The sequence below is a fragment of the Papaver somniferum genome, chromosome 8 (genome assembly GCF_003573695.1).
Source record: "Papaver somniferum cultivar HN1 chromosome 8, ASM357369v1, whole genome shotgun sequence".
Classification (NCBI taxonomy): Eukaryota; Viridiplantae; Streptophyta; class Magnoliopsida; order Ranunculales; family Papaveraceae; genus Papaver; species Papaver somniferum.
Window position 1 is genome coordinate 70,253,961 of NC_039365.1, and position 26,445 is coordinate 70,280,405.

At 35.6% G+C, this 26,445-nt stretch overlaps 1 protein-coding gene and 1 long non-coding RNA gene across 2 annotated transcripts; one reads left to right on the forward strand and one right to left on the reverse strand.

Annotated features, from left to right (window-relative positions):
• Positions 1-2,542: 2,542 nt before the first annotated feature.
• LOC113301492 (BTB/POZ domain-containing protein At3g05675-like) lies at positions 2,543-5,237 on the reverse strand. The gene is made up of 2 exons (XM_026550263.1): positions 4,990-5,237; positions 2,543-4,174 (listed from the first exon to the last, which is right to left on the reverse strand). Exon 2 carries the CDS (start codon positions 3,999-4,001, stop codon positions 2,709-2,711), a length of 1,293 nt encoding a protein of 430 aa, XP_026406048.1. The 5' UTR covers positions 4,002-4,174; positions 4,990-5,237; the 3' UTR covers positions 2,543-2,708.
• A 7,982-nt stretch (positions 5,238-13,219) lies between these two features.
• Positions 13,220-15,548, forward strand: LOC113306828. The gene is made up of 3 exons (XR_003338855.1): positions 13,220-13,394; positions 14,726-14,789; positions 14,961-15,548. It is a non-coding gene; the product is annotated as an uncharacterized LOC113306828 (long non-coding RNA).
• The last annotated feature ends 10,897 nt before the right edge of the window (positions 15,549-26,445 follow it).

Sequence of the window (26,445 nt, forward strand, 5' to 3'; positions counted from 1 at the left end):
AATTTTACATAAATACACAACAATACATATGCACAAGATAAAAATTCTTACATAGGTTTGATAGATAGTACGATCCCACGTGTTCTTGTATCTAAATAGGATTTTCGGTTCCGGAGCTTCACCCCAAATTCTACCGCGATCAAGTTCAAGTATCATGTCATAGGTATGAGGAAAGTGCGAACCTTTAATTTTTTCTTTTCCTTTTCCTTTGCCTTGTGTCGGTTTTTGACTTGGCCAACCATCTTTATATAAAACTTCGCTTTGGGTTGCTAATTGACTTGGATCAACCTCATTATCTTCCTCCTCATTTTCCTCTTCATCTTGCTCATTGTGCTCAACTGTTCCAGTAAGTTCACGGATTACGAGTCGACTACGGTCATCACCACTCTCCCATTTTTTCCCTCTTGTAGAGCCTGCCCCCAAACGCTTGTTGCGACCAAGTTATTTCCCTCGAGGAGGCAGAGACTGAGGAGTACCAAGATATTTCTTCTTTCTTTTCTTAATGCCAGCATCCTTAGCTTTTGCTTTCTTAGCTTCCTTGGCTTTAGCCCTATATCAAAAGAAACACGAAATAAACATAAGACAACTCACTTTCATATTTAATGCCGACATAGATATATTGAATAACGGTATAGAATCATCAGTACCGACATTGATTCACGAAATAGCGACCATGCAGAGATCAAAAAATGGCATAGTAATTTAACAAAAAACTATGCCGGGACACGATGCCGATATTTCCGAATAATTATGGACAATGCTGGTAGTCTTTGGTAATTCGTAAGAAGTTTCTGGATACCAAAAGAGCACTTCCGGCACAAACGTAAGAATTCAAATCCATGCCGTAATCAAGTACCGGCATGGTATTCAACCTAAAATCAATGCCGGTACTGATAAAAAATTCCTAGGGTATTCATGTATATTAAAAGTGGACTGCCGGCATAATCGAATAAATTTAAAACAATGTCGTAACAAACTACCGGCATGGTATTCAACCTAAAATCAATGTCGGGACAGAACATTCAGTTTCAGGTGATTCAGTAACTCCATACCGGGATTGTATTCATATTAATTTCAATGTCGTAATTCGGTACCGGCATTGTATTCATACTAATTTCAATGCCGGCGTTGAATGTAACTCAACTGTTTGAGTTAGGATTCGCGATTCTAACCTAAACCAATGCCTTAGATCGATTTAAACACTTATAAAACAGTTCAGAATCACTTACCTTCTCATAGAAGTCACTTTTTCGAGAGTTTGATTGTCCGAGTTCTCTTATTCTTCTTGTTCTTCAAGAGCAATCCGATTGATTCTTTCTTCTTGTTTTTGTTGAGCAAGTGATTTTGATTGCCGATTGGGATTGGGTTTGTTTCGTGGAGGCATGGTTATAGATATATTCGGGTAATCGACGAAGATATTTTTGAATCGACGATGAAGAACGATGGTGTTAACAACGAAGACGATGAAGATTTTTTTTTTTTTTTGAAACCCTAACCTATGAGTGTGCCGGCACAAATGAAAGAAATGGGGGAGACTGATTTTGTTTTTTGATTTTGATTTTAAGTTTTTTATTTTGTGGAAAGGATAGTATAGTCTTTTCATAATGTTTTTAGTTAACCAAAGGGTATTTTAGTATTTTTGTCCTCAAAAAACACCCCTTAGCAGACACTATTGGTTGGGGAAAGTAATTTATATCCCCAATTAGTTTAACTACACCCCTTAGCAGGCACTATTGAACTTATTATTTTAATTTATCAATAATAAAAATAACAACAAATACTAAATAATTACTCGATTTTAGTTTGAAAATTATATTTATGATAAAAAATGGTTAAGTAAAATATTTTTTTTTAACAATACTAATAGAGGGAGGATCCATAGACAATCTTACATACACACTATCATACGAGTTAAAAACAAATTTCTCTTTAGAGTCCATACGATAATGAATTTGATACAAGTTAAAAACAAATTTCTCTTTAGAGTCCAAACGATAATGAATTTGAAACCAATATTTTGATGATATGTTCCTCTTATTAAATTTTAGATTTCTACCAAGAATGAGTATAATTCGGGATACCAAAGCTGGCCGATGTTTGTTATTTCTAATACAGAGGACTCCCTTGTCCGAGCGCATCCAAATTGCATTTCAAATAAGCCAAATACGGATGATATTTGGTCCGTAGTGGTGGATGCTGGTTTAGGTGATCGCAAAATCGCCAAACAGAAATGCTATTTCATAAACAGAACTACTTTCACCTGGAATAAGATTTTCTCGAATTCATAAACAGAGCCACTTTCACCTGGAATAAGATTTTCTCAAATTCAAGGATAGTATGGAAGGAGGTCTGGGTTTCACGTCCAAAAAGAAAGTGGTGTCATTTCAGTCAAAGTGAGCCCCAAAGAATGCAAGTTACCCAGGATTCTTGTTTTTTTACCCGGGATATAGCATTGCCTTGCAAGAAATGGATGCTTCATTCAGACACACCACAAAATTATTCATCCTTGGCCAAGCTATCAATTAATTCTGCACAAACTGGGTACCATAAAATGACAGTCACATAGATCATAGAGGCATCAACAAAGAAAAGCCAAGTATACCAGGGAAATGCAGAGCTTTACTCAGATACTTCCAGAGACAATAACATCAAAATTGTCCATCTCATTTAATTAAATAAATATTGTGAAAAGTAAAATAGAGATTTCGTCAAAGACTGAAGGCAGCGTTACCGACTTCGCCGAAGCCCACCATCAATCTTCTCTTCGTAGACTTGGTTCTGCAACACCAGACCTCGAGTGCCTCACTTAAATCCGGGAACTTCACCTGATCAGCTTGAATCCAGTCAGCGAGAATGTCAGTTTGTTCTTGTACCGGCAAAGCCAACACCATTGAGATGGTAGAGCTTTGGATACTGTGGCATAAATCATCAGTCATTTTGTATGGAAACCCTAACTCTTCACTGCCCTTCAACTCCAACAGAGGCTTCATTTTTCTAATATAAGGAAGCCATGTAGTCAACAACTGAACACGGGCTGGTACTGGAAGTATTAAAGTCCCACAACTGGCCGCTTCCAATACCTTTCCTACAACTTCTAGTAATTTCCTTTTCAATCCCCACATAATCATATCCAATTTCTCATCTTGAATTATTCTCAAAATATTGTCTGAAACATCAATCCAGGTGGAAATAAATTCCATCATAAGATCCATTTTAGGAACTATGCTACTCATCCACTCAATATCCAACAGAATCCGCAAAACTTTGCTTTCAGCTTTCTCGGATCGAAAGGCAACTTCATGCGGAAAAGAACTCATTTCCTTCTCAAATAAGGAGAAAATTGTGGAAATACCTAATTTCATCTCAGCTCGTACCTCGTCATCAACAATAACTAGAGGGGCATCTTCATCTTCTACTAGCATGTAATCAACTTGTTCCCGCATAGAGGTTTTTAGGTCATCTAATTGAGGAGATGTTCTACTGGTGCACATCAAAAAGCGAATTGCTGAGAGGAACACATCTTTAGTGTAACTTATGTCTACAGGCTGTATTCTAGCTAATAGGGGTGTGGCTAATGGACCCAATCCGCTGACAGCATTTAGAATTTCTTCTTCTTCTTTATCCTCCCATAGAACAGCTTCGAGGTACTGTATGCAGATCTTGGAGATCTCTTCACAGTGTAAGCGAGTTGCAGTTTGAAGAACACCAAGAGCGATTCTGACAGAGTCGAAAGAATCCGGGAGTGACTCTCCAGAGAGATAGAGCATTCCCAATAGCTTATTGAGGTATTCATAATCAAATACAGAAGCAGATAACTCAATGCAATTAGTGGAGTTGGGCCGACATAGTTGATCAACGAAGAACTTGCTTTTCTTTGTGAGAATGGAGGAGTGGCAATAGAACTGTTCAGATCTTCCTTCTTTGTTTTTCAACTGAACAATGATGTCGCTAGTAATTGGATCACCAAGTTTGTAGGTCTTGGAAACCCCAGCTTTGTCCATGTGTTGAATGAAGTAATAGATTCATGCTTTTATGTCAGTGATTGTGGATCTCCAGCTAAATAGGTGTCAATCTGAGAATGGAAACGAATCTAGTTAACTAGCCTACCATATGCCAATGCAATGTATCAAGAACAAACCATTTTCCTCCGACCAGCAAATTATTTCTGAAATACCTACAGACATAAAAGATGAAGCCTAGATCAATATCGGGTTCAAGAAACAAAGAGCAAGATCACACATATCAAGCTAAGTGAGTTTAAGAAATTATTGTGTGCGGCAGAGTTATTCTTAATAAGTAAAAGTTTCATTTCCAAATTCAAGAACTCTTTACGAATAAATCGAGACACTAGAAGTTTAGCATTATATAGTAGTATCTTTAAATCCAGAGGAAAACAGTAGCTAATAGCTACGGAGAAACTTACATATGTTAATAATGATAGATATGATAAAATTGATTCAATTGCTAAACAAACTAACACCGTCAGATTTGTAACCTATTATTAGGGCAATATTCAGTATATAAATCCCTAATACAACATAATCATAATTCAAGAAATTTCATCTTGCTGTTAATCAGCATCATATTTTTAAAAAATTAATAAGTAAGCCAATTTATACCACTTATAACTATAAAATTAATGAACAAAAAATTGTCATCCTTATTTCTTAAAATTAGATGATTTTCCACATTTACTAACCATTAGCCAAAGCAAATCTGTATCCAAGATCTTTTACATTAAATAACCTTCGATTATAGTTTATTTTACTTACTTTACTGTTCATTCATAAAGATCATTATAGGGATAATTTCTCCAGTATTCTAGTGAGATAAGAAACTAAAAATTTCGTTTCACTTCCGAAAATATTTTGTTTTCTTTTATTATCAAAATTCATTCAAACCCAAGGAAATACAAGTAACCAAATAGTGATTTCAAGAGAAAGTGACGAATAAACCAGATCCCAAACCTGAAATTTTAATGGTTCTTACCTAAAATTAGATTCAAATGGAACGGAGATATTTCAGCACAGGAAAATAAGAAGCCAGAGGAGAAAGAATGAAGAACAAATGAATCCAGTAGAGACAGAATTAGTGTTGTACAAAATACTTAGTGACCTGTGACCTGTGTCCTGCAATGCAGTGCTGGGTTCTAGAGAGTTCATGGACGATCGACAGCCAATGTCTGCCCTGGCCTACTCTAAATTTTTTTCACCGAGCTTGCCTTCTTTCCCGATATTTTATGTTTTGGTTTTGAATGCTCTTACGCCAAGCACTATGGTGCACGGCTTCCCTTCCTATCCCTCAAATAAAGGAAAGGGATATCACAAGGAAGGCGGTTCCATTATGGTGTCTTTTCATCTTTTCCATGCGTGATGAGTTTCCGTATGAATAGTGCCATACGGAAACTGAGTTTCCGTCACAGTCAACTCGTTGACTTGACCGTGATGGATCCTGAGTTTCCATCACAGAGGCATAAAGTTCCAAAACATCGATCTTTCCTCCCATTTCTTCTTCTTCTCTATTTTTCTTCTCCTTAAAATCCTCTCCACCCCATTCAATTGGTGAGTCTCCGGTGCGATTCAAGAGCTGCAATTTAATGGGTTTGCTCCTTACCAAGTGGTAAAGCTTTTCCTTTAATCAATTTCGATTTTCATCAACTAAATCTTTTAAGGTCAGTGATTCTTAGTTTAGAGTTTATATATAATTTGATTTTGATTTTGATTTTGATTAATTTTTAGATATTAGGTTGATTATGATGTGTGTTAGGTATGTTGTATGAAACTTTGAGACGTTTTTGATTGAATGAAAGTGTGTGTGGTTTAGCAATGATTTTTGATTGAGATACTGTATTATTGATAATTTTGCATTGATGAATGATTAAAATCAATATGTATGTTGTTTAGGATAGATTGTTGATTGAGAAATTGTAATGGATAATTTTGGATTGATTGATGATTTTGTTGTAATGTAATAGATAATGTGGCTATGTTAGGATGATAACGTGGCTAAGAATTTTATTTTAAATACATTGAAACAATTTTGTGCGTTGATTTTGTGTATATGTGTTTGTAGATGTATTCCGAAAATTTTCAACATATCATGGATGAGGGTGTACTGGTTTCTTCAAAAGATAATAGTGATCATAAAATGGTAATCCGAACGAAGCTAGAAGAAAATAGGACTAAACCAAGGAAGCATCGAAGTAGCATAAGTAGTCTTCACGAATTGTATACCAATGTTAGTAGATTCCCACGTGCTAGACAAATTTTAGACGAGTGTGGGCTTGGTTCCATTTTAAAATTCATTATCCAAAACTACAAGACAACTTCCCAACTAGTGGTATATTTGAAAGGTGGTGGCATACCACCAATACATTTCACTTCCCTAGTTTTGAAATAGGGTTTACCCCATTAGACTTCACACAACTTACCGGAATTCGTATTGGCCAAGGAACTCCTATTTTATTGGAAAAAATTAGTACCGACCAATTGCATCAGATTGGACCCGAAACCATAGATTGTTTGCTCCCATATATAGACACGAATGCTACAACAAGAAGATGGAGAGCATAAAATTTAAGAGAAATTATATGAATACAAGAAGTTAGACAAGAAAACCTAGTCGACTTGAGAGAAAAAACTTGTGAGTAGAAATGGGATCAAGCTTAGTTTGATTAAACTGTTTCTTGACCATAGACTTAGCCGAGCCAACGATGTTATATTTGAGGAACAAATTGCAAGGTGGTTTTTGATGTGGTGTTTTGGGAATGTCCTTTTACCAAACAAGAATGATGTTGATGAGGTTCAATGGCTACGTATAACGAGGGATTTGGAAGTGCTCAGTGAATATGATTGGGGTTCGGCATTGTACGACAGAATGTTATGGAGTTTGAGTACTGGAGTAACGAGCCCATCGCCTGAGTCGTGTTCTTTACATATCTATTGATGGTAAAAATTCATACCCACTTGCAAATTTACTTTCTTTTCTTGTTTATTATTGCTTACCGTATGATGCAATTAGTCGTTAATAATATGTAATAATGTTGCATCCTTGGTTTTGGTCATATTTCCGATGTCTATTTCCCTTTTTAAAGGCAGAAAATGAGTTGGTTCAAGATTCGTGGCCGGCGGGTAGGTTATATGATGAAGACCAAAGAGACTTCGATAGATGAAAGCAAAGTGATACCGGTTCCCATTCATTGATTGTTGTGCGCAACCAAATAGACAACTTCTCGTACAATTCTGTATTATGGTCGTTGTGGGAGAAAGCCAATGGAAAACATACCTCGAGGTGGTATAAGCAAAACAGATCTCTGAAGCATGGATGGTCTTTTACGATCCTTTTGGTCACAACGCCTTGTACCTGGGGGAAAACGGTGTCTTAAGAAACTTCTTAGAATCACAGTAATACCGCGCAACCCTCCTGATTCAACAGTAGACATCAACACCCCCTACTTGTACGAGAACACAACACGCAACACCTTGCATTATGACGAAGTACAAGATTATGAGTACAAGCTGTAGTGGATTGAATAAAAAAATAATATTTTGAACACAATTCATATCACTAGCAACCAATTCTGGAAGAATGTATTTGAATTTTTTGATAACATATTCGGAAATCCAAATGGGAGAGACAAAGGAGGTCTTAGAACTAGGTGGAGCAAGATGAACAAGGAGGTCATCATTTTTGTCACGATTCAGGCCAAAGTTAACATACGTAATCCTGGAATGTCATATGAACAAAGGGTAAGAATTTTATAAAAAATTTCTTTAATTTCATAAAATTATTATTATTATAAGTTAAGTTTCTTTTTTAAAATTTCAGAAAAGTGCTGCTCGTTTAGACTATCTTAACCAGACATGCGACAATTTTCCTCATGATGAATGTCATCAACTATTGAAAGCAAGTTATGATACCTACAATTCCAACGAAATATAGCTTTATCGCCAAGATGTTCCTGCATCATATGTTGATCAAGTCTTCAGAATAACAATCCTGAAGAATGATTAAACGTGAATGTTTTATCTTATATTTATGTAATTTTCTGTCTTTATGTGTTTCTCCATCAGATGTTAATCAAGTCTTCGGAATAACAATCCTGAAGAATGATTATATTTGAATGTTTTATCTTATATTTATGTAATTTTCTGTCTTTATGTGTTTTTGTATCAGATGTTAATCAAGTCTTCGGAATAACAATCCTGAAGAATGATTATATTTGAATGTTTTATCTTATATTAATGTAATCTTTTATCTTTAAGTGTTCTTGCAATCTAGATATGATCTGATGTTCTATCTTTTATTTAATTAAAGTTTAACATAAATAAAACTGAAATTCCACAAAATAGACAACAAGATTAGAACTATTGAATAAAAATCCAAATCACTTGTCTTAGTAATCACGATTGCACTTAGCACGTGCAACAAGCCTTTAAACCCCTAGGTAACCCTAGTGGACGAGTTATAGTCTCATGAGCGTTTATATGAATATTTACCCACAAAATCTACACAAACATTTATTAAACTTTCAATCTTCACTGGATGAACCAGAGGAATTGTCATACGATTGATACTCTGGATTTTGGATACCATGAAATTGTAGCTTTCATTAAATGTGAATGCTTCCCCCTTTTCCTCCAAATAATGTGCTTTAACGACTTTGTGCTACAATAACACACACAAAATATTTATTGCTATAATTTGAAATCAATCAATTTATCTTTCTACGAAAACAACTCTAAAATACTTACAAATTGTTGAGGGGAAGGGATAATATGGCTGGCGTTGAAGATCCGTTGTTAAATAGCTATTAAATCGCAAACGCCTTTTTGGATAATTTGGTACCTATCATGAATTTGTTGAAGACTTCTTCTCTTTGGATTCCCATAATCTTGTCTATATTGGTTATATATCTTCGCCCAAAAGGTTTCGGGCTCTACCATTACAGGGGGAAAATCTACTACTCGACTTTCGGTGTACCATGCTTTGATGATTGCAAAATATTCAATTGGATCAAATGATCCCATGGCTGTGTTTGTATAAAGAGGTATGATAGGTATTGAAAGAGGTGAGAAGTTTTGCAAATTGTATGAAAATAGGTGTTTGTTGTTTGGAGAAAGATAACACAATTTATAATATCCGTCTAAACAACCGTTATAAAGTAGTCATTTGGATATAATCGTTATACAGTAGCCGTCATAAAGTAGCTGTTGGGATATAGTCGTTGGGACATAGTCGTTGGAAAGTATATGTTCTTAAGTACATTACAATTATTGAATAAAAATCCAAATCACTTGTCATAGTAATCACGGTTGCACTTAGCATGTGCAACAAGCCTTTAAACCCCTAGGTGACCCTAGGGGACGAGTTATAGTCTCGTGAGGGTTTACAGAAGATGTACCCACAAAATCTTAAACAACAACCGTATATACTATTCGCCAGGTCCATCTTCTGGAGGATCATCGACATTCGTTTTCGGATTGTAGTTTGGTTCGTACCAGGAGTATATACTTGTGGAAAAGGGATACCACAAGGGACATTAAAAGCATTGATACCATGAGTATATCCTTGATTTGCAAATGGATTTTCGGCAAATTGGCTTGAAGAATGATTATGAGAAGCTGAGTTTTGACCATAAAACATACTTGAGATATTTCCAACATATTGAGATGACAGGGGACAAGAATCCTGATCCACATCTTCTTCTACACTCACTTCTACATTTGGAACATCTTTAAGCATTTCATACTCAGCATCTCGGGTAAAGCTTTTTTGTGCATTTCAATATAAAGGCTTCTCGCCCTTATCATCTGCATCAATGTAGTCAAACCATTAATAAGATATACATAAATTAAATTGTTACAAACAACATACACAATAATTATGATAATTTATTTAGATAACATACCCGGTTTATTGAGGTCCAAGAACGGATCACTTGAATTGACTCTTGCAACATAATAAGAAAGTTGATCCACTTCCGATTTGATTACACTAAACCTATTACGAAGACTTTTTATTGTGCGTGCGTGTGGATTTCCACCACAAGCTTCTACAAATTTGGTAAAAAGGGTTTTGTATAACTCATTCATATATTTAGATTTACTTCCTTCTAGAACACAGTAAATAGTAACAATGTGAAAATCTTCTAAATTAGTAAATCTCATCTGTGTTTTCTTTTTTCCTTTTGAGGTTGCGACACTATGAAGATATGAGCAAAGGAACATTTAAAAAACTCTTAAAGAGGATAATTTGAGAGATTTAAGAAGAGGAGTTGTATTGATTTGAATAAAGAGTTAGAATTGTATTTATAGAGGATTTTTGAGAAGTTTTTGAAAATATGACCGTTGAGATCCGACGGTGGAGAAGATAGAGCCGTCATTAGTTCTGGATGGTTAGGATGGGGTTTGGGAGAGGTGTAAAAAAAAAGGTCAAACAAATAAATTTTCGGATACGGAAACTCAGTTTCCATCAAAAATGCTACGAAAACTGAGTATCCGTCTCAACGGCTTTACGGATACTGAGTTTCCATAAAGCAGAAATATTGACGGAAACTGAGTATCCGTCACATTTTCCTTCTCTACTACCCGGATCAGATGTGATCCGCCTAATAGTGAAGGGAAGGGATTTTCCTTGAATTGTAGGGATATGGGAGATCATAGTGGTTGCCAATTTGGATTTTTCCCTACAAATGAAGGATAGGGAAGGGAAATGGGGCACCATAGTGCTTGGCCTTATGGACTCAAAAGTCCAAAATATGGATGAAGGAGACTTCATCTATACAAAAAATCCCCTGCGACAACTAACATAATTACTTAACCTAAATCTAAGTAACATCAATATAAAAACCTAAACCTAAACCCAAAAAAAAGGGAAAAAACGGGCTTCTTCCTCTTCTTCTAAAAAAACGACAATTATCTCAGCCAATAGTGAGTTCAATTGGGTAAGAATTGAGAAAACCCATTTTTTTTCTTTTGATTGCAGGAATAAGTTAGATTTGATCAAACTACAGACTTAAGTATTAGTTTCCATACTAAATACGGTTGGTTGGGAAAATATGAACTCTCAACCATATACAATTTTTACGGGAAAACCTAATTGTACGTTAAATTTTCAATAATAAAAAAATTTCCAACCGTAAATGGTTATTTTTCACAATTTTCCCAACCGTATGTTAATCTGATTTTTATTAGAAAATATGAAGTCCCAGTCGTATGTTGTGTTTATAATTAGGTTTCAATTTTCCAAAAAAGATAGAAAATTTGATTTTTGATTTTCAAACATTGATTATAAATCAATTAATCTTTCTAATCTAATCACCAATATTATTTAGTTTAGTTAATCTAATTTTTAACACTATTAAATGACCTATCTCGTTATTTTGTGAGCCATCAAAGCCAAATGCTTGGAGCCCCATCATAGGATTTTTTATTTAGTTATCTAGGCTCAAGTGTTAGGTGGAAAAATAAGCTATTTGATAGTTGAATATCAAACATCACCAACGAAGACTGAAGATCGACGAAGACATTTGGATAACTTCTATAGCAGGTATGCAAAGACTTACTCATTCTATTTTACTCACTATCCTAACGTTCTATCTTTTTGAGACGATGTCGTATGACTTCTAGTATATTTACAAAGGAGAAAGTTTCGAGTCAAGCTTGTCTTGTTAAAAATCTTGAAATATGATTCTAAGCAAAGATTTTCAACGATCCTCAATAATTTACTATGTGAATTAATTATTTTGATCAATCGAAAATTGCCCACGCAAATGATTTTATCACGCGGGAATGTTTCAAACATCATAAGAGATAAACATTGAACTATATGATATTCCTTCTCATGGTAGGTCCGCGAACCAGTTCAAAATCATAGATATATGAGTTTCAGAAATACAGGAGGGTTGATGAACCAGTTCGCAAACCGCAAATTCAGATGGGGACAGTTCACGAACCGTTGTGAACTGAATTTTGAAAGTTGGTATTATAGGCAAGCAGTGGCGAACCCGGTTCACGAACCATGGTCAATTGAGTTCGGTAGTCTTGTAGGGTTGACAAACCCGATTCACGAACTGTTTCACCCTGACTCGTGAACAAGTCTAACGGTTCACGAACCGTTGTACCAACCGTCCCAGTTTAAGATTTCAGTAGATGCTCAAAGACTAATTTTTAAATATTTTTAGCATTGCTAGAACTCTTTCAAACACTTCTAAGACTTCATTGATCACTCAAACACTTATGTGTAGTTATGTAGTCTTGTAGGGTTGGCGAAACCGGTTCACGAACCGTTGCACCTTGCTTATCGTCACATGCCTTTTGGGTTGTATAGTACACCCGCTACTTTTCAGCGTTGTATGATGATTATATTTTCTGATAGGGTAGATAAGTTTCTTGAAATTTTCATGGATGATTTTTCTGTCTTTGGGTCGTTTTTTGATGAATGTTGGCATCATCTAACTCTTTTACTGATTCGATATAAAGAAAAAAAAAATTGGTTTTGAACTGGAAAAAATGTCATTTCATGGTTAATTCAGGCATAGTCTTAGGACACATCATATCTGAAAAAGGCATAGAAATAGATAAATCTAAAGTTGATCTCATTCAACACCCGCTGCAACCTCGCTCTGTGAGGGAGATAGATTCATTCAACACCCGCCGCAACCTCGCTCTGTGAGGGAGATAAGTCATTCTTTATTAAAATTTCAAGACCCTTGTGTAGTCTTCTTGCTAAAGATGTTGCATTTGTCGTTGATGATGCTTGTAAGGAAGTATGAGAGCAATTGAAAGCTCTTCTCACATCTTCCCCTATAGTCAGACCACCCGACTAGACATTACTTTTTTAAATCATATGTGTAAGGATACGCAAGCTCGTCAACGCTATTTGACCGGTCAAGAGATAATTAGTCGCTAATGACTCGATTTGTTAATATATATTTTAATCACTAGAGATTAATCTAACATTATTTTAGATATGAAACTAGTATTACTATATAGATCTCGAAAAGTTATGCAAAATGGACTACTCGAACGTGTCATTCGAACACCGAGAAAAGAAGATATCATTGGTTTAGTACGATGGGTAAAATTATCATTTCTTAGATAAACCGTCTGGCTGCCCGTATCATTTTTGTGGGTGCCTCGGCATTTCTAGTCAGTCTTATCTTCACCCGATAGAGAGAAGAATTCATTTCTCTTCTCTTCTTTTATTTTATTTCTTCTTCTTCTTCTTCTTCTTCTTCTTCTTATTCTTTCTATTTCCTTTCCCCGTTCTTCTGTTCTTGATTGATTTATGACATGAAAGTGAATTCTATTTGAGGGAATCAATTATCCAAGATGATTAGATGAAGAAGGTGATGTTACTCAAGCTGATCTAGTTCTGCAATTACAGAGATAGTAAGTTTAATTAGGGTTTCGTGTTTGATTGAAATTTGTTTATGATTTTGATATAAATGGATAGATTATATATGGGTTTGTGTTTGATTGAAGTATAGATGGTTCTATAGGATTTAATTTTAGTTTATCTGTTAATCGAATCATAATTTAGGGTTTATAGAATTGAGTTGTTGATGTAGAATCTCAGATGAAGGAGATGAATTAATTGGTGGTGATTCGTGGAAGATTAGAGGTTGTTAAGTCTATGGTTGGTGACTGATTTGGGGTTCCTGATTTAGACTTTTGCAGAAGACAATTAGAATTAGAGTTTTCTATGGGGTTCTGAAATTGGCGAAGAACAAAGGAATTCATGGAATGAGTGTTGATGAAATACAAATTGCAGCTGAAGTTGAATATGAGCAAATGGTGGTGGTCTTAACTGAACTGGTAGTGGTTCTGGTTGTATTATTTCTGGTGGTGTTGATATTGAACTGGTAGAGAGACTTTTGAATTACAGGAAGCATGAAGAAGCTGTTGATGTTGTATTCAATATGGTTGAAGTTGCAGGGGATTTTGAAGTTACAGATGTGCAGAGGATAGTATTTTGAGTAACGGTGAACTTGGAGGAAAAATTGTAAAGGAGAAGCTTGAACTAATTATGAAATGAATTGAGTTTAAAGAACTCATAAGTTGTGGTGTATTGCCTGAATTGGTAATTGTGTTATTGAGGATTTGATTGACAGGACTAGAATGAGTTGTAACTAAAGCAATTGATGATGCTAGGGCTGATCTGGTGCTATATTGAGTGGCCGTTATAGTTCATGGAACTGAACTGGATTTGGATGAAATTGTGTTTGAAGTGCAATGTTGTCTCAGAGAAGGTGTGGTGGTTAGATGAAGGTATAATTATGGTTGTTGGGCTACATGATTTAGGGTTAGAATAGTTGATATTGAACTAGTGGCGGACTGTAATGGTTGCAGGTAGAGATGATTGTTAGAGACCGTCAATTGACCCAGTTGAACCAGGCCTTAGATTATTAGGAAGTTTTGGTGAACTTGGGCTTAGAGACAAATCTCCCATTGAACATGTATTGGACCCTCACGGTCCGAATTGACCTTTGTTCCCTTCTACAAAGTTGTAGATCTTCATAAGACTTATCTAATGCGCTAGAGAACCAATCAAATTATATTAGTATACCTTTGGTTGTGCTAAAGATAGATAATAAAAAGGTATAGAACCAATATATAGTTTACTTAACCTTTAACTGGAATTTGTATGATTTTTGTGTGAGCCTTTTGTCTAAGCTTTTAGAGTGCCTGTGTGATTAACAGTTGGTCTTTATTAACAACAGTCGATTCAAAGGATGAAGCAGTGGATTGTGGATTCGAGGTAGACATGGTTTGCCTACAAATCAGGTGGGAACTCTGTAACCTTCTTGTAAACATTAAGTTCATTTCAAATGCGAGCATGATGTGTCTTTATTTCTTATGAACATATTTGTGTGTAATTGATTGGGTATGTTGTGTAATATCCGCTGTTTGGATTCTCCAAATGTTTTATCTATTTTTATGTTTATTTTATCCCAGATGAAGCAATATCATTATATAGGGGATTCGACTCTCAATATTACTTTTACACCATTTCTTGTGAGAATCAGCTCGTTTGCATATTATGATTGATTGTAAACCCTTCGGGGCTTATGATGGTATTTTCCTGAATCATGATTTGGATGGGCACTCTGTGTGGATGGCGTTATTATTCGAGTCTGGAGTTATTCTGCTTTCACTTTCTCCAATGAGTTTGGCGAGGTCTGAGTAACATATTTTTGGTTTGTTCTAGTTTCACTTTTGTAGATCATCCGGTGGTGGTCTTTCACAGATATTGTTATTATGGTACGCAATATCCGAGGAGGTAGAATTAGAATTACCTTTCTTTCATGTATGTTATATTGCGATGCTTGTTGTTTGCTGAGTGAATAATTTAATGTGTATTCGATTGAAATCCCCGCGAGGAGTGACCATGATCTCCCCACAACTCCTTACTAAGTCTTATTCAACACGGGAAGTGTAAATATTATATAGCATGGGAAGTGAAATATTGCTATCTAACGCGTAAAGCGTGATAGTATTACTTTTTTTATTTTATGACCTAATTTATGTCGTTAATGACCAAGATGAGGCAATATTATATCAAGGTATTTGGGAAAATCACTCTTATGCATGTTATGCACGATGACATGTTTAATTATTATTATTTAGACCTGTGTGTATTAGTGATTACTTGAAAGTTATATGTTTCCATTAGGCACCCCTTTGGGATGATGTGCTCACTCGTTCCCGCTTTAGTTTCAGTAATCAGAAGCAATGGTATGCATGAAGATATACGTTTTCGTAGATTAAAGCTTTTAGCGATTTTAGAGATGTTGTGAATCTTTTATGTATACGTATTCTATATTTATTCTGTAAAACAACACATTAACATATTCATATCACTCGAGAGATTTGGCATTTGTATAATATCAGAGAGATTGGGTTTTGTTATTAGCACTTTATGTAATTATGATTCTTAGAATTGGTAATATAGGTTTGATGCTTCAATTAGGTTGCAATCCTATTAGCTAAGCAGGTGATTAGGTTAGGGTGTCACAATATGTGATGCCCCTGATTATGCTGTAAGTGATATTTTAGGACAGCGAGTAAACAAACTCTGTTATGTGATCTACTATGCTAGTAAAATACTCAATGATGCTCAACTGAATATTTCAACAACCGAGAAAGAATTGGTAACAGTTGTGTTTATATTGGAAAGTTTAAGTCTTATTTGATAGGGTCTAAAGTTATCATATATTCTGACCATGCTGCTTTGAAATGCCTCTTGTCTAAAAAACACATTAAAGCTTGTCTAATTCGATGGATACTCTTGTTACAAGAGTTTAGTCTTAAAATACGAGATAAGTTAGGATATGAAAAATGTTGTTGTTTATCACTTATCTAGGTTAAATGTTGAATCTATTGATGATTCCTTGCATATTAGATAGTCAATTCCTGATAAACAATTGATGCTTGTGTCTGAAATGCCTTGATTTGATGATATTGTTAACTACCTAGCTATAGGTAGAAAGCCCTTGTATTGGTCTAGACAAGGCCGTTCTAAATTCTTAGCTGAAGTGAAATAGTTCTTTTGGGATGATCCATGCTTGTTTAAATACTGCTCAGAACAAATCACTAGGAGATGTGTCCCCAATTTTGAACAAAGAGGTGTCATTTTTTTTTGTCATGAGCATGCATGTGGAGTCCATTTTAGTGCCAAGAAAACTATTGCGAAAATTTTGCAGATCGGTTTCTATTGGACATCATTATTCAAATATAGTCATGCATTTTGTGTTTCTTATGAACGATGTCAGAATTAGGAATTATTTCAAAGAAGAAACATGATGCCCTTACAACCTATTTTGATTGTTGAATTGTTTGATGTATGGGGTATTGACTTAATCGGTCATCTTCTTAATTCTGGAGGCAAGTTTTACATTCTTGTTGTTGTTAATTATGTCTCAAAATGGGTAGAAGCTATAACAACCAAAACCAATGACCATAAAGTAGTTCTTTCTTTTCTAAAAGAAAACATCTTTTCTCGTTTTGGAACACCTAGAGCAATAATCAATGATGATGGTACTCATTTTTATAATAGAGCTTTTGAATCACTGATGCACAAATACGGCATAACTTATAAGGTTGCAACACCATACCATCCTCAGACTAGTAGCCAAGTAGAAGTTTCCAATAGGGAAATTAAGCATATTCTTTAAAATGCGGTGTATCCGACTAGGAAAGATTTTGTTTACGTTTAAATAATGCTTTATTGGCCTACAGAACTGCACACAAAACTCTTATTGGCATGTCCCCTATATAATTGTATATGGTAAGGCTTGTCATCTATCTGTAGAGTTAGAACACCGTGCTTATTGGGATGCCAAAAAATTGAACTTTGCTCTTAATAAGGCTTGCACACAAAGAAAACTTCAACTCAATGAGTGGAAAGAACTAAGAAATGAACTGAAAAGACGAGGGTACCCAAATACACCACAATCTTTTAATTATCCACCTATAAGTCCTCTATCCAATGCGATCGTCTATGGACTTAGTCAACACAATATAACAATTCGGTTCACACTTCGTATGATCGTATATGGATACGAGATCGAGACAATATAATAACAAAGTCACTTGTGTGATTGACTATGGATACAAGATCGAGACGATACGACAACAAAGTGTGTACTTGATAATAGGTTCGGAAATAATCGAAACTATATATGATCAATACCAAGTATTACGGAGTTAACGTACAAATGCAATTTACTTTAATTATAATAAAAAAATTATAATGCGGAAAAGTAAAGTAAATGGCTCAGCAAGATTTTGTTAACGAGGAAACCGCAAATTCAGAAAAATCCCGGGACCTAGTCTAGTTTTGAATACTCTCAGAATCTAATACCAACTTCGAATAGTTGAGACCAAGCATACTACCCTTAGCTACTTAGTTACCCCAGTATCCCGACGCCTTCGACTTCTAGAGTCACATACGTGAATAGCAAGTCCTTTGAATCGTATTCCAAACAGCAAAGGAAGAATTTGTTTGGTAATCACTCTAATCAATCTTGCTAAAAGATATTTGATGAGTGGTTGAAAAAGGATCTTATGTTTAATCCACTAAACTCCTTTGTCTGGTTAGATCAATCTAAATATTGATTATCAAAATAATCAAGTTCTAGATTCACACACAATCGATATAGATCTCAAAGAGAAACTATAGAGAGTTTCCAATCTCACGCAACTAATCAATCAGATCTATCAAAGATAAACCGATTCTAGTTGGATCCCATCTGATCAAGGTTTGTGCACTAAATCCACACGATACGAAAACTAATAAGAACTATTCTTCGTCTTCAAATCTTCTATTGCATTCAAAACGTGCACAACAACACTCGAATCCTCTTGTGATCAATCAGCACAGAACGGAATCTGTTAATAATGATTGTCACAAGATGTATTTAGATCCGAAGATGGTTCTAAAGATCCGTTAGGTACTTTTATCTAGTCTGAGTGAATCTTATATCAGAAGATAAGATTCTCAAGAATAAACAAACTAGGTGCAATCAAAGTTTCAACAACCATTAGTCAATCAAATTTGTAATCGAAAACTAATAACACTGTAATTATCTAGTTTCCCACCAATGGTACCCATAGAGCTTCTTGATCCCACAAAAATCTTTAAACGAGTGGTCGTAAGAAATTTCACCTAATTAGGATACTTTCCTCTCCGAATAGACGGCTCCACAGAAACAATAAGAACTTGAGTTTTTCTGGCTCTTAGAATAGTTAGCAAGAAATGCAAACTCAAGTATTTATAGACCAAGGTTGTTTGGACAACAAGGAAATTCCAAAGCCGAAAATATTCTCAAGATATGCATAAAATACCTAATTTCGGTTTTCCTATTTCCCGTTAAATGCCAAACCTATATTTCCGAAAACTCTGATAGAAAACTTGTATTATTAGTATAGCACATTAACTAATAATATTTTTAAGATGATATGCTTTAATTGCTGGTAATTAAAACATATATGATGAAAATCATAATTAAATGCTTTTCAATTTTTCGGACCAGAGATCACCTTGAGTATCAAGAAATATCTTTGAACAATAAATCTTAGGAGTTATGTACATGTTCAAATATGCCGACATATAGAAGTTTCTTAAAAAACCCTAATTCCAAGCTTCACATAAAACTTACAGAGATATGTGAATATTGGAAACTCGGTTTTGCCTCTTGGGATCGGTTATACCATGTTTCCGAAACCAAGTTGTGACCGGTTACACCTTGCTTCCCCGAGGTAGCTTGTGATCTGGTACACCTTAATTCCTGAGTTAGCTTGTGACCGGTTACAACTTTATTCCTAAAGGTAGCTTGTGAGATTACAACTAACTTCCCAATTCATCTTGTAACCGGTTATACCTTGGTTCCCAAAGTGACTTATGGCCGATTACAACTTGCTTTCCAATATAGCTTGTGATCAGTTATAACTAGATTTACAATGAAGCTCATGACCGCTTGCAACAAACTATATTATATAAGCTATGGCCGTTTATACCATAAATCTTAACAAGTAAAGATAGGTTCTACCAAAGTCACCTTTCATTGGTCATCCAAAAGATATTCAAAGAATAGCAAGACCAATCATGATTTCCCTTTTTGATTATGAAACAAGTTCATATATCTACTTCCTTAAACTCATGTAAATATACATAGTTTTCTAGGATGAAATCATACCTGTGTAATGCACACATAATTAAATAATATATACAATAGATTATGTCGATGTCGTACTTACGAAGTTTAAAAAGATAAGCGTTCATACTTCGTAATATGTTTTCCTTGACAATTTGATCATACTATTATGACTAAGTCACATCACTAGAGTATTATATACAATATATATAGCTTTGCATGTTACATTTTCAATATAGCACGACTTGAAAGATACTTTATGTATGGAAACAACATCAAGTAAATATTACTAACCTCAAGTGGAAGGATGATGTCGTCGTTGTAGTCGTTAACTCTTCTCATTCTTCGGGACTTCAGAGTAATACTTGTGCGTCTCAACATTCCAAGACTTTCTAGTCTAACCTAAATGAAGTTGACTCTAGTATTTAATCAAGCGACTCTAGATGAGTTTTGGTACTAAAATATGACAACCAAAATTGACATACAAACGCTTGGTGATTTCAACCGAGTTATGCTCTAACAGATGCATTTCATAGTACAAGGATATACAAACATAAAATGAAGGTGTTTCATGAAAAGCGCATTTTGCGCAAGATATTCATCCCTGTCCAAAAAGTATTATTGTATAACTCTCGGCTGCATCTTTTTCTAGGAAAATTGCGTACTCGATGGTCAGGTCCATTCTTGGTACGTATCGTTTACCCTCATGGAGCTGTAGAACTCGAAAATACAGCAATAAAGAACATCTTCAAGGTCAATGGTCAGAGATTGCTTCCACCAAAAATTGAGACCACTGATTTAGAAGATCGCATCTATGTGGACTGAACTGGTTCACCTTTGTACATAAAACAGGTTTAGAAGTCCATTTTATTTTCTTTCTCTTCTCTTTATATTCTCTCTTTTTAATTTCTGTTAGACTATCTTTCTTTTGTAGTATAATTTTATGTGTGATAATAAGACCTTTTTGTCTTATCATTCTCTGCCTTGATGTTTGCTTTCAAAGCATTCATTCAGTTCTGGTTTAGCACCATCTTTTTGCATCCTGTAATCTCTTTCCTTTAATCTACTTTGCAATGTTCTCCTGGTATGTTGTATTTCTACAATCTGTTTATCTTTAGAAACATTGAGGACAGTGTTTATTTAGGTTTGGAGGTGTAAGTAGATGATGGACTTAACTATGTGGATTATTTGTGAATTATATAGGAAAATTGGTATGAAAATAAGTTTTTAGTAAATAAGTTTAAAAAAATGAAAATAAAATAATTGAACTCATCTCCCCTGATTTGTAGTGTCTACATGTATAAATATCTTAGGATTCTTAATTTAGATGATGAGGCACCACCTGATTCTAGCACAATTTACATGTGAAAAAACTTGCACATGCACGATCTACCCATGCGTGTATAGTGTCAGGCCATAGGTGTTTCATCGGTTAAGTAGACTGCCAATCATCTAGAATACTGAATGAGACTTGACTAGCTTGTTCTTTGGTTGGGTGGGATAGACGTTGGAGGATACATTAAGAAAAACAACCATTAAATTTGACCGGGTACATCGAAAAGAGCTACCTCTTGCTAAGTGTCATGTAACTGACAAAAGTGTTATTGTCATGTTATTGTTCTTCTGTTTTCATAAGAAAAAAATCATAAAAATGCAAAAATTCAAAAAAATACAGAAACAAAAATAAATAATATCCGTTGTTCATTCCATTATTATTATGTTCTGTTTCAATAAAATAGTAGATGTTTCTCTCTTGCACCAGAATAAGAAAGTGGTCAATGTAAATAAAGTTCATGTCCTATTGTACGTTATAAAGAGTCCCGTAACAAGTAAGGGAGGGTGCATGCTATCAATGTACAACGCATGTAAGCTGAAATATCACCAACTCCCAAGGTGAACATTCACAATTCTCGTAAAGACGGACAACTAGCTTGGCTTTGATTTCGGTTCTTATCCTAAAAAATATCTCTTAGTAATTGGCAGTCCTAACTTATGTACATTCTTTATACATACATAGATACGCTTTACACTCTTATCACGTGTCCATAGTTGTTCCAATGCTAAAATTATTCCTTTAAAAGCTAGTTTGACATATCCATTTACTATGAGCTTACTCTTTGACCTAGAACTTTGTGGGTGTGTTCTAAGCAAACCCTCACGAGACTACAACTCTTTTACTAAGGGCACCTAGGGGTTTAAAGGATTATTGCATTCGCTAAATGTAATCAAGAGACCAACGACAGTGGTATAACTAAAATTTCATTAATTTATGTTTCACTTGAAGACAAGTAAAATTCAGGCTTGGGGGTATTTGATGAGTGTTTAATATTGCATAATTTTATATATTTTTATGGAAAATTGTCTCATCTTTTGTGCTTTAATCTCCATTTATCCCAAATTCCGTATTTTCATTGTTTTCAAGTATAATTACTTTTACTAATTTATTTTGTGTTTTAGGTAGTAAATAAGGCTTGGATGCTTAGAGAAGCAACATGAGCAGTGATTTGGTGATGAAAGGCAAAAAAAAAAAAAAAAAAAAACTGCGCTGAGAGGTTGTGAGTAGTGCAGAAGGAATATCACGTAAAACTCAGTTGCAATCTATTTGCGCTTATGTTGAAATTTGCGCAACAATGGTCTTGAAAGAAGAATTGGGCTTGAAAGAAGTGACAAGGCTTTAGCCCAGTTAACCCATTTTCATACCAGACACATCAATTCTGATGTAGGTGCTCAACACCCAAGCCACCCTACTTATTTCCCCTTTTCTCATCGACCAGAAGACCTAACCTCACCCTCATCTTCTCCATTTCTTCCCGTACTCTACAGTGTATCCATCTCACTCCATTAGCACCATCTCCCCCACCTCTCTCTACACAACCACCACCATGATAATTACCCTCATTTCATCACTAACTCTTTCTCTATCTCTCATAATCTTATCTTATCCTTAACAATAGACCTAGAAGCTAGGTTTGGTAGAGATGGAGTTAGGGTTATCCCCAACAGATGGAGAAACATCAATTTAATGGATTTCAGAAAATAATTGTAAAATGGAACTATGAAAGAAGTAGTCTTGGTGGGTGGGTCTCCATTAATTGTCAAATTGAAGTTGAATCAGGAGATTGTTGTATAAATAGGGGTTGCTTCTTTGTAATTAGACATCCAATAATAGTTAAAAGGATCGTCTAGTTTTAATATTATCATCTTGTTTTCATCATTTTCATCATGTTTTAAGTTTATTTGCTAGGGTTTAGATGAAGCCCTAGCTTGTTGCCTTTCAATTCATGCTATTGGTAGTAATCTTGTTGTGCTTAATTATTTTAGAATAAATTCAATCCCAGTGCTTCAACACTTTACTTTCACCTTGTTTGTCATGCAACCTAGGTATTTAGACCAATCTTATGTTGTTGTGCTGCAACTCATGCTTAATTAAATAAATTGATCTTTTGATTAGCTGTGCTTTAATCAGACAGTTAATACGTAGGATGAATACCTTAGTAGCGATTGAATCATTCATTTTAGAACCACCTTAGATACATGGAAGACTTGAATCTTCCTTATTATCAGTTATAAGGACAAGATTAGTATCATTATTAGGATACCTTTGTTGATGGTGGTTTTCAGTTCAGGGAAAAAATTGTAAACCCCTGTATTTAATGTGTTGTCATCCTGCAAAGGAACGAAAGCCATCTGAAAGTGATGAGTGCATAAACCTCTTCGCTCACAGATGTACTGAGCAATTCAATATATTTGGATATTCACTCGGAATGGTGCATATAGCAACAATCCAAGTATTCTATGAATTTTATATTCCACCAGCATTATTCACTAATGCATCGCCCGCCTAGTATTTTCCTATGCTATGTTCCTCCAGCTGAACTCTCAATATCGGCATGACATGACGATTAATGTTCACTCGCAACAGAGTAGCATGAATCTCCCGAAGTGTCAGTATTGAGATCTGCATAAAAGTACTCATGCAGGCTGCACCATTCTCTGATAAAGAGATCTTCGTGTCAAACGCGTCTTTTAATCAAAACTTAGCACAATCGACACGCTTAAATTTCCCAAGAAAAACCTTGACAGTCCATGTCAGTCTTAAAAAGCGATCACGATCACACGATTTGGCCACGCAATTTAACGATCCTAACCTACTCCTAGCAGAAATAGGCGATCATCATAATGACCACCGGCATCCCACTAATATCCCATCCGGTCGGAATTCATTTAGTTCACTCGCAACACCCTCAAACGTTATCCAGAACATGGGTGATCGCGCCGTTGAAAAAGACAGACCAAAACGGTCTCAAATTAATCACATCCGTCCAACTTAGCTAGACTAGTTGGACGGTCTAGAGCTTCCTGCGAATGATCAAAAGGGTACTGGAATGATCATCGGAGACCCAGCTACATCCTTGGTCGATCGACTTGCCCACGACACACCAGGAGCGCATAGAATCGCTTGCTCAAAGAAGGATGAACACGCTGTTTTGGAAACCTTAATTTGCATTGCGGCAACATGCTACTGTCACAAATCGATCACAACCATCCATCTTCGCCGGCCAAATCGAGTGGCTTAGATTCAATTTCAGGCGGCCCCGAAAATATCCACGTGCTCACTGGAAACCCACCTTTGCACATGGCCGATCAGCCTATTCGTGCCTTGAATCGATTGCCCAAAAGGGGGTTGTCCGCACGGCTCCTAAACCCTAGATTACATCAGCGGAAATATGCAATTGCCGAAAATCATCTCGTCCATCCAACTTCGCTATCCTAGTCGGATGGTTTAGATTTATTTTCAGGAGGCCATGTTACAGGTGTATACGTACTCCTTTAGAGAACTTAGTTTACCTCAAGCTAAGTTGAGGGAAGTATCCTATTCTAGGCAAGAATCCTTGTTTAGGCCGAATTCCTAGTTAGGGAAGAGTTTTGTTTTAGGCAATACTCTTAGTTTAGGAAATATATTCCTAATAGAAGTCCTTGGTCGGGTGAGTACGATGAAGGCTATAAATAAAGGGCTTTGGCTAATAGCTAAGGACACAGATACTAGGCACAGAAAACCTAGGAGAAGCTTGGGACAATACTTGTGCAAGCTAGCAAATAGTTTAAGGTTGATCCACTGTTTAGAGTGATTGTGAGCGTAACAAAGAGAGAATTGTAATTGTTTTCTTGTTCATAATATAGAGAAGATATTTTCTTCGAATTACTACTTATGTTTAGTTTTCTAAGTTTTTCATCTATTATTATTTTGAATTCCGCCTTTATAGTACTAGCTACCGAGGTATAGAGATCATACGTATCAAGTTGGCATCACGAGCAAGGTTAGTTTTTAGGGTAAATCCTTGTGGTTTATGGTTTTCACTAGATCTCTCTACATAAAGCTTGGTGAGGTACTCGAGAAGCTAGAAGACGTTAAGAAAACAAGAGGGTCAACGATGACAAAGTCAGATGATGATCCTAAGGAAGGCGAACCACAAACTATGGAAGAAAAGGTGGCTACACTGCAAACAAATATGAAGTCAATTCAAGTTACCCTTCAGGAGATGAGTGAATGTATTCGTTCTCGTACACCCAAGGCGAATACGAAGAAAAAGATTACACCTTCACCTGAAGCTTCGGAAAAAGATGATTCTGAAGAAGACGATTTAGAAGAAGAAGAAGAAGAAGAGGAAGAAGATGAGGATGACGAAAATAAGAAACGTGAGCTTCTTAAAAGTTCTACATAAACTAAACCTCATGGTAAGAATCTGAAAATTGATTTTCGTGTTGATATTCCACTTTACGATGGGGAGTGTCGATGTAGAAAAATTGAATGATTGGATTGAACGTCTAGAGACGTATTTTTATTTCTTTGAACATGGTTCAAAGGAAAAGATTGGTTTCGCGGCATTGAAGCTACAAAAGCATGCTCTAACCTGGTGGAAAGCTTATCAAAGACAAAACCTAGGTAAGGGAGTATTTTCATGGAAAAGATTCAAGGCACTCGTAAGGAAACAATTTTATCCGGTTGGCTACCTTGAGGAGAGATGATGGTTCAAGTGGTACAACTTGAAGCAGACCTACAACCAAACCGTACAAGAGTATACTTCGGAATTTCAGAATCAAGCTATGATTTTGGATTTAGACTTGGGAGATTATGTTATCTATATGAAATATATTTCCGGGTTCCATAAGTATATACGAAAAGAGTTTAAGATGTTTTCGGTGGATACTATCTCCGAAGCAAGTATAAAAGCTAATGCCATTGAGGGAAGGCTTAATAAATATGATTTAAAGGGAAATACTAAGGTGAAATATGTAGGTACTACTGCGAAAGGAGGTGAAAGGAGCAAAGAAGAAGAGAAGTCTAATGACAAGAAAGGTTTGTCTTGCACCCATTGCAAGCAAATAGTTCACGTTGTCGACAAGTGTTGGGTTAAGAACCCTCATCTAAAACCTAAAAGGTTGCAGAGGAAAGAAGCCAAGAAGGCAGCACTAGTCACTCAAACTCCAAAAGAAGTCCATGGACTAACGGAACCCAATTAAAAGCTTTCTCTTATGACAGGGGAAAAAGAAAGACCTTCAAAAGATGATCTGAGGGAGAGACTCTTCACAGTGAAGATGCAAGTCAAAACATCACTAGTTGATGCTGTAATTGACCCGGGAAGTCAGAAGAATTTACTTTCAAATTATTTGGTGCATAAGTTAGGATTGAAGACTAACAAACATCCAAAACCATACCCTTTAGGATGGCTTGAAAATGAAGGAGGCTTACAAGTTTCACAGCAGTGCACTTTGAAATTTTCTCT